Raw genomic sequence first — 12,775 nt, 5'->3', positions numbered from 1 at the left:
ACGTTTCGGGCAAAAGCCCTTCATCAGGAATAGAGGCAGAGTGCCTGCAGAGTGGGGAGATAAATGAGAGGAGGGACTCATGTCAATTTTCCTCCTCGGATGCTGCCTGAACTGCTGTGTTTTTCCAGCACCACTCTAATCTAGAATCTGGTTTCCAGCATCTGCAGTCCTAGTTTTTACCCATCTTCCTATGTGCCAGGTATGACTTGAACCAGTGTAGAAGTCATACCCATTGATTTCGGTTTTGCTAGGGCTCATTGATGATACCATATTCAGTCCAATGCAAACGTGATGTCAGGAGCTGAATGGACCTACTGGGTCTGCCAGGGATGTGACATGGTCATACTCACCGAATCATACCTCTGAAACTAGTGTACCAATTCTCAACAGAGTGCCTTGCAGCATTAATCTTGTCAAACACTCTAGACATCATTGGATTGTCTCTTAAACTTGTAAATTCCAGAGAATATAGATCCAATCTAATTACTGTCTCGTTTAGGACAGAGGCTTTATTCAGGAAATTGGAGTAGTTTTGCACACAGTCTGAGACAAATATGTCCATAAGAATGGAGACCAAAACTGATGATCTAAAATTTGAATTTAGGCTGTTGTCAGAAGCAACAAGTATCTGTAGATTTTTATTAACCACAAAATGGCTTTTCAATTTAAAATTACACAACAAATGGCTGCAAGTAATGATTTGACTGTGTGAACCTGAATTGATGCTCTCTTTAGAGATAAGAGAGAATGATGGATTTTTCATAATATGAATCATAAGACAGTGATTTGGTATTCGAACTAACCTTGAACTGATTGCATAGGATGGTACTCTACGTAAATTAAGAACTCTTTCCCGGGAATATCATTGGATTAACCTGCTGTAAATCATGTCACCTTATTATATGTGATTGGTTCTTTTCTTGTAATTAAGGCTGTACTATCTATTTTAAAAAATATATAAATAATGTGTAATTTTTGAATGGAATGGCGCCATTTCTCAGTGTTGCTGGACAAATCTGTGCCAGGCTGCCATATTTTATTATACTGGTAACCTTGCTTTAAACCGACCATACTCCTAGTGATTCTTTTGACCGATCGCGAACAAAATAAAATGTAATTCTGCAAAGTACAAATTCACCCCACAAATTTATTTGTGTGCATGTGTATATGGGGGGGGAAGGAGAGGAGAGAGTTGGGCGGGGTGGGGGGGGTGAGTATCTGAGACAGTGTATATGTGTGTGTGTGTGTGTGTGTGTGTGTGTGTATTACCCTTTTGCACTCACAAATACACAAACACACTCAGACATTCCCCCACCCACCCACCCTGACACCCACATGTATGTGCACACCTGTAGATTTGTGGGATGAATTTGTACTTGCAGAATTACATTTTATTTTGCTCAAAAACTGCATGAATCCATCTAAGATTCTGTTAATCCCTCTTTTAGATATTAATCTTGTCAAACATTGGGACACAGACAGATAAATTTAGCCTCACACCTTCAATGCGTCTGAGCTGACATGGCACCTATTGTTAAAGTTCACTTGGGAATGTAAGTTTTTTTTTAAAAAAGAAAGCTCAGGGATTTATGTGTGAAAGAACTGAAACCAACATGGTCATTCTAAAAGATGGGAGACCTAACAAGCATCAGTGGTGGGAAAGTTACTGGAGAAGGTACTGAGGGATTGGATCTATTTATATTTAGAAAAGAATGGGCATTTAGAATGGGTAGATTCATTTAAGATTCCTGATAAAGGGCTTTTGCCCGAAACTTTGATTTTCCTGCTCCTCGGATGCTGCCTGACCTGCTGTGCTTTTCCAGCACCAATCTGATCTAAACTCATTTAAGATGCATCTGAACAGATGCATCTGAACAGATGCATGAGTAGGTGGGGATCAACATTCGGAATTAACATTTGGATCGGCTGAGGCTTGGAGGGTCGAAGGGCCTGTTCCTGGGCTGTAAATTTTCTTTGTTCTTAAACAATCCAGGTCTTTTTCAACGTATCATTTCAGTCGCATCACACTATAAACGTTTGCTGTAAATTCTGTGTCTTACGATCCTATACTCCTCAACCATCTGATGAAGGAGTAGCGCTCTGAAAGCTAGTGCTTCCAAATAAACCTGTTAGACTATAACTTGGTGTTGTGTGATTTTTAACTTTTGTCTTTGAAGACTGTACAAGCACAGCTAGTTCTACTGTCCTGCCTTTTCCTCATTTTTAGATTGTTTTATTTTCAGGCAGTTGCCCTTTTGAAAGCCATATTGAACTGCCTGCGCCACACTCTAAAGGAGTGCATTCCTGATTTTAACCACGTGTCCCAGTTTGTTACCATTCATTTTAATTCAATGTCTTCTGTCTCTTTACTGTTCCATCACTGGGAACATTGTACCCTGGAACCATTCTTTTAAAGATCTTCTCTAATGCCTTTATTTCCTTCGCAAGGTGTCATGTTTAGACTTGAAGACAATATATAAACTGAGACTGATTTAGTGTTTTATAAGTGTTCACCATAACTTCCTTGCATTTTGTGCCTATTTAAAAGCCCGTGACCCTATATTTCTTATTAACCTAAGTGAATCACTTCACACTTCCCTACATGATACACCATCTGCCACGTTCTTGTTTACCAATGTAACCTGTCTATAATCTGTAATTGCTTTACAGACTAGCGTCTTCATCTCCATTTACGTTCCAACCAATTTTCTATTGTCAGCAAATTTGAATACATTTTACTGCATTCTTTTTATCAAAATCAAAACATAGATTGTAAATAGCTGAGGGCCCATACATATCCTGTAGCACCACAGTAGTATGAGCCTGCAAGCCTGAAAAGGGTCCACTTATTCCTAGTCTCTGTTTTGTGTTTTGGTGAGTTTTCCTCTGATCAGTGCTGACTTGAAATTGAGGTGCACTTGCCTAGCTGACTAAGTAACAAAAGGAGGAGAAGAGATGTGATAATAGTCATTGTACATTATAGTATGCTCAGTTCTGTAGTGACTATTCAAATTTTAGATGTGTTCTCCTTGTACCTTTGTTTAACCCAAGACCTGGAGGCTTTGTAATGGTTCGTATGAATGTGAGAGGCAAAACCTAGGCTTGAAATAGGCTTGGTTAGAATTGGACACCTACTGGTAAATTCTAGGGAACTGTATTTAAATATTTTTACAGGTGAAAATGTGCCTTTATTTAGTACAGTAGATCATCAAAATATCTCAAAAACATCAGATAGTGAAATGCAATTGGCAAATGGTTTTTGAATGTCCGCAATGACCTTTATTAAAGCCATAGGTTTTGAAAGGAGTGCCTGCAGTATTAAGATGCTAAGGCTTCCTAAAGGCTGAACATTTGTTCTCTTACTTTGCTACTGTTCAAATAAGCATTTTCTTCAATGCATGTTGGGCTTTTCTTTCAATGGTTGATATTGAGATATTAAATAAAGGATTTTTCAACCAGAGAAATTTACCATCTCATTTCTTTTTGATACAAAACATTGTTCTTAGGATATTTTACTGAATTATACTTCCATGAGCTTTTTTTCAGGAGAATGTTGATCTCAAATAGGCTAACACATATAATAGCTCACCACATTTCACATCTATGTAACAACTCCGGTGTTGTATCTTCAGGTATCAGATTGAAACTTCTTTTGAGGATACTTGCATGCTTACTGGTCACAGGCTATCTGGTATTAGACTCAAACTAGTCTTTTGTTTTACAGCAACAAATTTCTCGCCCTTCACAAGAAGAAAAAGAAACTGAAAAAGAGGAGGAAAAGGTTGAAAAAGTAGAGAGAGAAGAAAAGGACGAGAAGAAGGAAGAGGAGAAAGATGATAAAGAAGAACCTCAAAGGTCAGAAAACTGAAAAGACCCACTCTATAGGAAATCAGTAATTCAAACAGTTATGTATACATATGGGCAAGTCCTGGTCCTGTTTGCTTTCTTCTCATGTTTTACATAAATATGATACGCTGTAGTGGTGCTGTAATAGAACATTTAGTATATTGCAGATCCATCCTGTACCCCAAAATGTTTAAAAGGAACAAAGAACAGTACAGCATAGGAACAGGCCCTTTGGCCTGCCATGTCTGTGCTGACCATGATATCATTCTGAACTAATTACATCTGCCTGTACATTGTCCATTTCCCTCAGTTCTTTGCCTGGTTATATGTCTGTCTAAATGCCTCTTAAATGTTGCAATCATATCTGCTTCTACCATCTTCCCTGGTAGCACGTTCCAGGCACCTACCACCTCTGTGTTTAAAAAAAAGATGTTGCCTTGCACGTCTCCTTTAAACTTTTCCCCCTCACCTTAAACCTATACCCCGCAGTGCTTGACCTTGCTACACTGGGAAAATCACTCCAACTAGCTGCCCTATTTTTGCCTCTCATAATTTTACTGCTATCAGGTCACCCCTCAGCCTCCGATTATTTAGCTAAAACAATCCAAGTTTGTCCAACCTCTCCTTACAGCTAATACACTGCAACCCAGGCAACATCCTGGTAAATCTCGTTTACATTCTCTCCAAAGCCTCCACATCCTTCCTATAGTGTGGTGACCACAACTGCACACAGTACTCCACATGTGAACAAACTGAAGTTTTATGCAGCTGCATTATGACTTGTCAACTTTTACACTCATTGCTCTGACTGATGAAGGTAAGCATGCCATACACCTTATTTACCACCTAATTCACTTGTGCTGCCACTTTCAGGGAGCTATGGACATGCACTCCAAGATCCCTCTGCATTTCATTTTGAGGGTTCTGCTATTTACTGTATGCTTTCCTCTTGCATTTGACCTCCCAAAATATATCACTGTACGTGTGAAGTGGATAAATTTTATTCTTGCTAAAGATATACTGTACATTTTAAATTATTTTGTTAGAAACAGTAAATGTTTCAAAATTTCAAAAAAAATCTCTTAGATGAAGACACATACCAGTAAATTCAAAATGCCAGTTTGCAGATTACTCAAACGTTTGGAGTTAGGAATTATGACAAATGCTGTCATTTGACAATTTTGAAAATCTTTGCAAAGCACAGATGATGGCAACCTGTTCAATATTCTTATATCTGCAAAGATTTCTGTACTTTCTCGGGGAATACCCTGATCAGCGAAACAAATCCAACCCTGCTGTATCAAGAGTTAGGTTTCCAGTGCTCTCCATCTCAGGCTAAAATAACCTCAGCAACTTTGCTGTGATGATTGTAGATGTTTTAAATTTCTGCCTCCATTTCACTTTCTGATATACAGTTATTTCTGGATTGATATGTGTGCTGTCTAAGGTGAAGACAGACAAAATATCTGTTGCTCTGTTGTCTCCCTGTTTTTCATTGTTAATTCCCCAGGAACATGCTGTGTAGATTCAATGCTCACTTTGCTTGAAGACATTTTTATTGTATATTTTTATTTTTCTTGCTAGTTTTCTGATGTACTCTAATCTTTCTCTTCTGTATTAATCTTTTGGTTATTCTTTGCTGTTCTTTATGTTCTGTCCAATGTGGAGGCAGATTCGTTTGTGGCTTTCAAAAGGGAATTGAATTATTACTTGAAAATAAAAAAAACTACTTTAGGGCTATGAAATAGAACAGCGTGTGGGACTAACTGAGTTGCTCTTAAAATCAGCATGGAGGCAACTGGCCAGATAGTCTTCTAAAGTATCATTTTGAAGTTTAACACCCATTCTACATGTGATGTTGACTTATTAAGATCCATTCTGCAAATGATTTTTACAATCCTTCCTTACTAGACTTGGAATAAAATAACTCTTTGATTTGCTTCATAGGATGTGAGTAGTGTTGCCAAGCTCCGCTTTTTGTACTTATCCCTAATTGCCCCTTGATGACATGGTGAGCTATTTTCTTGACTTGCTGCAGTTATGGGGAAGTGGTGGTGTAGTGTTCATGTAGCTGGAATGGTAATTCAGAGCCCCTAGGCTAATGCTCTGGGAATAGAAGTTCAAGTTTTACGATGTATGTTGGAATTTGAAATCAGTAAAATAAAAACCATCCAGAAGTAAAGAAAATTTAGTGCAGTGATAACTCTGAACCATTGTCAAATTGTGAAAACATTACTGAATCACTAATGTCTTTGAAATCTAGAGCCTTTACCCAGTCTGGCCCACATGTGACTCCAGACCCACAGCAATGTGCTTGACTGTTAACTGGTAGGGGAGAGAGGTGGAGAGTTGTAGAGTGTTTAGGGGAAAAAGGGTGTTTATAGTTCAGGTTAAGTGGTCAGAATGTGAGAATGGCAGAACAATGGTGTGTCTAACTACCATGCTTGAAAGGACATAGTAACAAGATAAGAGAAAGGGAAGAAATGTACACAATTTGAAGGTGTTGAATTCAATATTACATCCAAAAGGCAGTAAAGTGCCTAGTCTGAAGATGAGATGTTGTTCCTGCAGTTTGTGCTGTGATTCACTGGAGCACTGCAGCATGCTAAGGATAGACGTGTACATGATGCACACGCTGTGTTAAAATGACTGGTTTTAGGAAGGTTGGGGGGGGGGGGGGGGGAGAGGTTGGTTATGCTTGCTCACAGACTGGAGGTGTTCTGCAAAGTGGTCACCCAGTCTGCGTTTGGTTTCTCCAATATAGAGTAGCAACCATTGTGTGCAGCGAATACAGTACCCAAGGTTGGAGCAGGTACAGGTGAAATACTGTTTCACCTGGAAAAGCTGTTTAAACCCTTGGATGATGATCAGGGGAGGAGGCCAAAGGGTAGGTGTTGCACGTTCTGCAGTTACAAGGGAGGGTGCCATGGGGATTGGGGGGGTGGTTTTGATAGTTGTGGAATGGACTAGGGTGTCCTGGAGGGAATGATCTTATGAAATGCAGACAGGGGGAGTGAGGGGAAGATGGCATTCTGTTGGAGATGTCTGAAATGGTAGAGAATAATCTTGTGAATGCAGCGACTGTTCGGATGAAAAATGAGGACATTGAAAACCCAATCACGCTGTTGTGAGCGAAAGGAAGGGAGCAAGGGTGATAGGTCGGATGAGGTTGGGGCCCTGTCAACCACAGTGGGTGAGAAACCATGGTTATAGAAAAAGAAAGCCATGTCAGCAATGTTGTTCTGGAATCTGGCATCGTCGGAGCAGATACAATGGAGACAAGGGAACTGGGAAAATGGGATGGAGTACCTGCAGGATGTGGCATGTGAAGAGCTGTAGTGAAGGTATTGGAGTCAATAGCTTTGTAGTAGATGGCAATGGACAGTTTATTCCCGAAATGGAGACAGAGAGGTCAAAGAAAGGAAGGGAAGTGTTGGAAATGGACGATGTGAAAGTTGAGGCAAAATGAATGAAGTTTTCAAGGTCCTGGTGGGATCATGAGCTGGCACCAAAGCAGTGGTTGATGTACCGAGAAGGGAGTGGTGGGGATGGGGGATCAGTGTAAGACTGGAATAAGGATCATTCCACATACCCCATGACGAGGCAGGTAAAGCTGGGACCCATGTGGGTGTTCATAGCCATTCCATTGACTTGACAGAAGTGAGATGAATTAAAGGAAAAATTTTTCAGTGAGAGAACAAGTTCAGCCAATGGAGGAGAGTGGTGGTGGATGGGGATTGTTCAGGCTTGTAGTTGAGGATGAAGCCAAGAGCTTTCAAACCATCCTGAAGGGGAATGGAGCTATGTTGGGATTGGACATCCATGCTGAACAGGAGGCAGTTAGGGCCAGGGAACTGGAATTGTTAATATGGTGGAGGGTTTCAGAGGAATTGCGAACGTTGTTGGGCAGGGCTTGGACAATTGGAGAAAGGATTGAGGCAAGGTAGAAGAAAATGAGCTCGGTGGAACAGGAACAGGCTGATAGGATGAGCCTACCAGGACAATCTGGTATGTGGATTTTGGGAAGGAGGTAGAAGTGGGCTGAAGGGTTGTTAGACTTTAAGGTTGGAGACAGTGGGGGGAGATCTCTGAACGTAATGAGGTCGCTGATGGTCCTGGCAACAATAGCTTGATGCTCAGATGTGGGATGGGAGTCCAGGGAGTGGTAGGAACAAATGTCAGAGAGTTGGTGTTGAGTCTCTGCCAGATACAATGTCAGCGCCTTTGTCGTGTCCTCCACATCTTTGTCGAGTTTGGTAACAAAGTTGTACCCGAAAGAGAAAAGTGTAGGAATTTCAGAAGGGGACATGTTATAGTGTGTGAGAAGAGCAGAGAAATTGAGATGGCTGTTGTCACGTCAGCAGTTTACAATGAACAACATTGAGGGCAGGTCAGAGGCCAGGGGAAGGCATCTGTGGAGAGATAATACTGGAGGTGAGTGAAGGGATTAGTGGAATGAGAGGGAGAATCCTGCCTGAAAATGTGGGCGCAGAGGTGGAGGCAGCGGAAAAACAGTGTAACATCATGATGAGCCAGAAATTCATTGAAGTGGGGATGTAAGGGTATGAAGCTGTGTCCTTTGCTGAGGACATTACATTCAGCCTCAGGGAGGCGAAGGTCAAGAGGTATGACGAAAACACGGCAAGGGCAGGGGTTGGGGCCTTGGCCTTGGGGACAACAATAATTGTTCATTTGTCTGGCACAAAAATAAAATGGGAAAAGGAACAAGTAAAATTAGGAATAGTATGAGATCCAAAGGAGTATGTAAATTATGCAGTGGAGAAAAGCAGACCTGAGGTGTTTAAATTTCAGCAAAGGAGAAGAAAGGGATGGATTAAGAGAGGAAATGGAGTATGAGAGTAAGCTTGTGGGAACATAAAAATTGACAACAAAAATTTCTGTAGGTATATGAAGAGAAAAAGATGAGTGAAGACAAATGTCGGGGCCTTGCGGTCAGAAACAAGAGAATTTTAAGATTCTATTAGAGATGTCAGGCAAATTAAATACTTGCTTTGATTCTGCCTTCACAAAGGAGGACGCAAATAATGTTCCAAAAGATGTTAGAGGATACAGGGTCTAGTGAGAGGGATGAATTGAAGGAAATCAGTATTTGTATGGACATTGTGTTGGTGAAATTGATAGGACTAAAGACTGATAAATCCCCAGCCTCTGATAATCTGCATCCCAAAGTATTTAAGGAAGTAGCACCTTGAAATAGTGGATAAATTGGTGGTCACCTTTCAAGGTTCTAATGAATCTAAAACAGTTCCTATGGATTGGAGGGTAGCTAATTAATTCCACTACTTAAAAGCAGAGGAAGAAGAGAGAAAATCAAAAATTGTAGACCAGTTAGTCTAACAGTGGCAGTGGGGGAATTCCTAGAATCCATTATAATGAGATTTTCCAGCAGACTGCTTGGAGACAGTAATAGGATTGGACACCGACATTATGGATTTCTGAGGGGTAGCTCATGCTTGACAAATCTACTGGAATCTTTTGAGGTAACAAGAGGGCATAGGTTTAGGGTGAGAGGAAAAAGATATAAAAGAGACCTAAGGGGCAACATTTTCACGGAGGGTGGTACGTGTATGGAATGAGCTGCCAGAGGATGTGGTGGAGGCTGGTACAATTGCAACATTTAAGAGGCATTTGGATGGGTATATGAATAGGAAGGGTTTGGAGGGATATTGGCCAGGAGCTGGCAGGTGGGACTAGATTGGTTTGGGATATCTGGTCGGCATGGACGAGTTGGACCGAAGGGTCTGTTTCCATACTGTACATCTCTATGACTCTATGTGGTTTACTTGGATTTTCAGAAGGCAATTGATAAGGTCCCACATGAGAGATTAGTGTGTAAAATTAAAGTATGTGTAATTGGAGATAGTGTACTGACTTGGAAGAGAGCTGGTAGGCGGACAGGAAACAAAAGGTGGCAGTAGACTCTTTTTCTGAGTAGCAAGCAGTGACTAGTGAGGCACTGCAGGGATCAATGCTTGAACCCCAGCTATTCACAATATATTGTTGTTGTTCTGTTCGCCAAGCTGGGAATTTGTGTTGCAGACGTTTCGTCCCCTGTCTAGGTGACATCCTCAGTGCTTGGGATCCTCCTGTGAAGCACTTCTGTGATGTTTCCTCCGGCATTTATTGTGGTTTGTCTCTGCCGCTTCCGGTTGTCAGTTCGAGCTGTCCGCTGTAGTGGTCAGTATATTGGGTCCAGGTCAATGTGCTTATTGATTTAATCTGTGGATGAGTGCCAGCTATTCTTAGTAGCCACACAAGCAGATGACAAGCAACATGAATTCGACTGGGACAACACTACTATTATAGGACAAGCCAAACAGAGAACAGCCAGGGAATTCCTAGAGGCATGGCACTCATCCACAGATTAAATCAATAAGCACATCGACCTGGACCCAATATACTGACCACTACAGCGGACAGCTCGAACTGACAACCGGAAGCGGCAGAGACAAACCACAATAAATGCCGGAGGAAACATCACAGAAGCGCTTCACAGGAGGCTCCCAAGCACTGAGGATGTCACCGAGACAGGGGACGAAACGTCTGCAACACAAATTCCCAGCTCGGCGAACAGAACCATAACAACAAGCACCCGAGCTACAAATCTTCTCGCAAACCTTATTCACAATATATGTGAATGATTTAGATGAGGAAACTTGTAAGCTGTAAAAAGGATACAGAGATGCTTCTGTATAATTTGGACAAGTTGAGTGAATGAACAAATGAATGATAGATGAAGCATGATGTGGATAATTATGAAATAATCCATTTTGAAAGGAAAAACAGGAAGGCAAATTATTATCTGAATGGTGGTTGATTGAGGAAGGGGAGGGGCCGGGGTAGAATGAGACCCGATATACCAGTTGTTGGAAATATGCATGCAGGCGTAGTAGGTGGAAAAGAAGACAAGTGGTATGTTATCCTACGTAGTGGGAAGTTCAAATACAGAAAGGGGGATGTCTTGCTGCACTTTTATAGGAAATTGTTGAGACCACACCTGGAGTATTGTACACAATTTTGGTCTCCTTACCTGAGGGAGAATGTTCTGGCTGTGGTAGCTGTGCAACAAAGGTTTGCCAGACTAATTCCTGGGATGGCAGGAATAGTCATCAAGATGTACAGCATGGAAACAGACCCTTCGGTCCAACCTGTCCATGCCGACCAGATATTCCATCCCAATCTAGTGCCACTGCCAGCACCCAGCCCATATCCCTCATAACCCTTCCTATTCATATACCCATCCAAATGCCTCTTAACTGTTTCAGTTGTACCAGCCTCCACCACATCCTCTGGCAGCTCATTCCATACACGTACCACCCTCTGCGTGAAAACGTTGCCTTTTAGGTCTCTTTTATATCTTTCCCCTCTCACCCTAAAACTATGCCCTCTAGTTCTGGACTCCCCGACCCTAGGGAAAAGACTTTGTGTATTTATCCTATCCATGTCCCTCATAATTTTGTAAACCTCTATAAGATCACCCCTCAGCCGCCTCCGCTCCAGGGAAAACAGCCCCAGCCTGTTCAGCCTCTCCCTATAGCTCAGTTCCTCCAACCCTGGCAACATCCTTGTAAATCTTTTCTGAACCCTTTCATGTTTCACAACATCTTTCCGATAGGAAGGAGACCAGCATTGCATGCAATATTCCAACAGTGGCCTAACCAATGTCCTGTACAGCCGCAACATGACCTCCCAACTGAGGAGAGACTGAATTGGTTAGGACTATATTCACTGGAATTTAGAAGAATAAGGAGGATTGTATAGAAATCTATAAAATTCGAAGAGGACTAGAAAGGGTAAATGAAAGACGGATGTTCCTGATATGTGTGAGACCAAAACAAGCGGTTGCACTTTCAGGTTACAGGGTAAGCCATTTAGGACTAAGATGAGAAGTTTCTTCAGGAAGTGGTGGTCCTCGAGAATTCTTTGTCAGAGAACACAGTTGAAGCTGAAATATTGATTATTTTCAAGAGGAGGTTAGATATAGTTTCTTAAGGCTAAGAATGTTTCTGTTTCTCAAGGGATCAAACAGCATGAGGAGAAGAGGAGAACAGGATGCTGAGTTGGATGATCAGCCTTGATCCTGTTGAATGGTGAAGCAGACTTGAAGGGCGTAATGGCGTACTCCTCCTAATTTTGATATTTGTAAGATTGCTGTTAGGAAGGGAATTCCAGGATTTAACTTTGTGCCAGTGAAGGAACAGTGATATAGTTCCAAGGCCACATGGTGTGAGGCTAAGAGGGGAACTTGCATGCCGTGCATCTTCTGGGCTTGTCCTTCTAGGGAGTAACAGATGCAAGTTGGAGGGCATGTTAAAGAAGCCTGAGTGGATTTCTGCAGTGTGTCCTTTGGATGGTGCATTCTAATACCACATTGGCTATTTGATTAGATTCCCTACAGTGTGGAAACAGGCCCTTCGGCCCAACCAGTCCACGCCGACCCTCCGAAGAGTAGCCCACCCAGACCCATTTCCCTCTGACTAATGCACCCAATGCAGTGGGCAATTTAGCATGGCTAACTCACCTGACCTGCACATCTTTGGACTGTGGGAAGAAACCGGAACACCCGGAGGAAACCCACGCAGACACAGAAAATTTGCAAACTCCACACAGGCAGTCGCTTGAGGTTGGAATCGAACCCAGGTCCCTGGCGCTGTGAGGCAGCAATGCTAACCACTGAGCCACTGTGCCACCCCTATGGCTAGTAGCCATAGGATGAAACTTTGAGGTACAGGATGGTCTTTCTATCAAGTGTCCGGATGGCATTGATTTTTTTTTAATGTGTTGGAGATGTGCTCATCTGGACAAGTGGGGAGTGTTCACACTCCTGATTGTACCACTAATCAAAATTTAAAAGAAATATGTTTCGTAGTTTTAGAAAGTTACTTAAGGTATTGAAGATGAAGAAACA

General features: G+C 41.9%; 1 protein-coding gene across 15 annotated transcripts in view; it reads left to right on the top strand.

Annotated features, from left to right (window-relative positions):
* ncor1 (nuclear receptor corepressor 1) overlaps nt 1-12,775 on the top strand; it is a 406,208-nt gene that overhangs the window by 186,967 nt on the left and 206,466 nt on the right. For all 15 annotated transcript variants that reach the window (XM_072590142.1, XM_072590152.1, XM_072590155.1 and 12 more), the window contains one exon: nt 3,725-3,855. In XM_072590142.1, the coding sequence (XP_072446243.1) occupies nt 3,725-3,855 (131 nt within the window). The remainder of the gene's footprint in view (nt 1-3,724; nt 3,856-12,775) is intronic.

Source organism: Chiloscyllium punctatum, chromosome 19 (assembly GCF_047496795.1).
Source record: "Chiloscyllium punctatum isolate Juve2018m chromosome 19, sChiPun1.3, whole genome shotgun sequence".
Taxonomy (NCBI): domain Eukaryota; kingdom Metazoa; phylum Chordata; class Chondrichthyes; order Orectolobiformes; family Hemiscylliidae; genus Chiloscyllium; species Chiloscyllium punctatum.
This window is presented reverse-complemented; position numbering and strand designations above follow the sequence as displayed.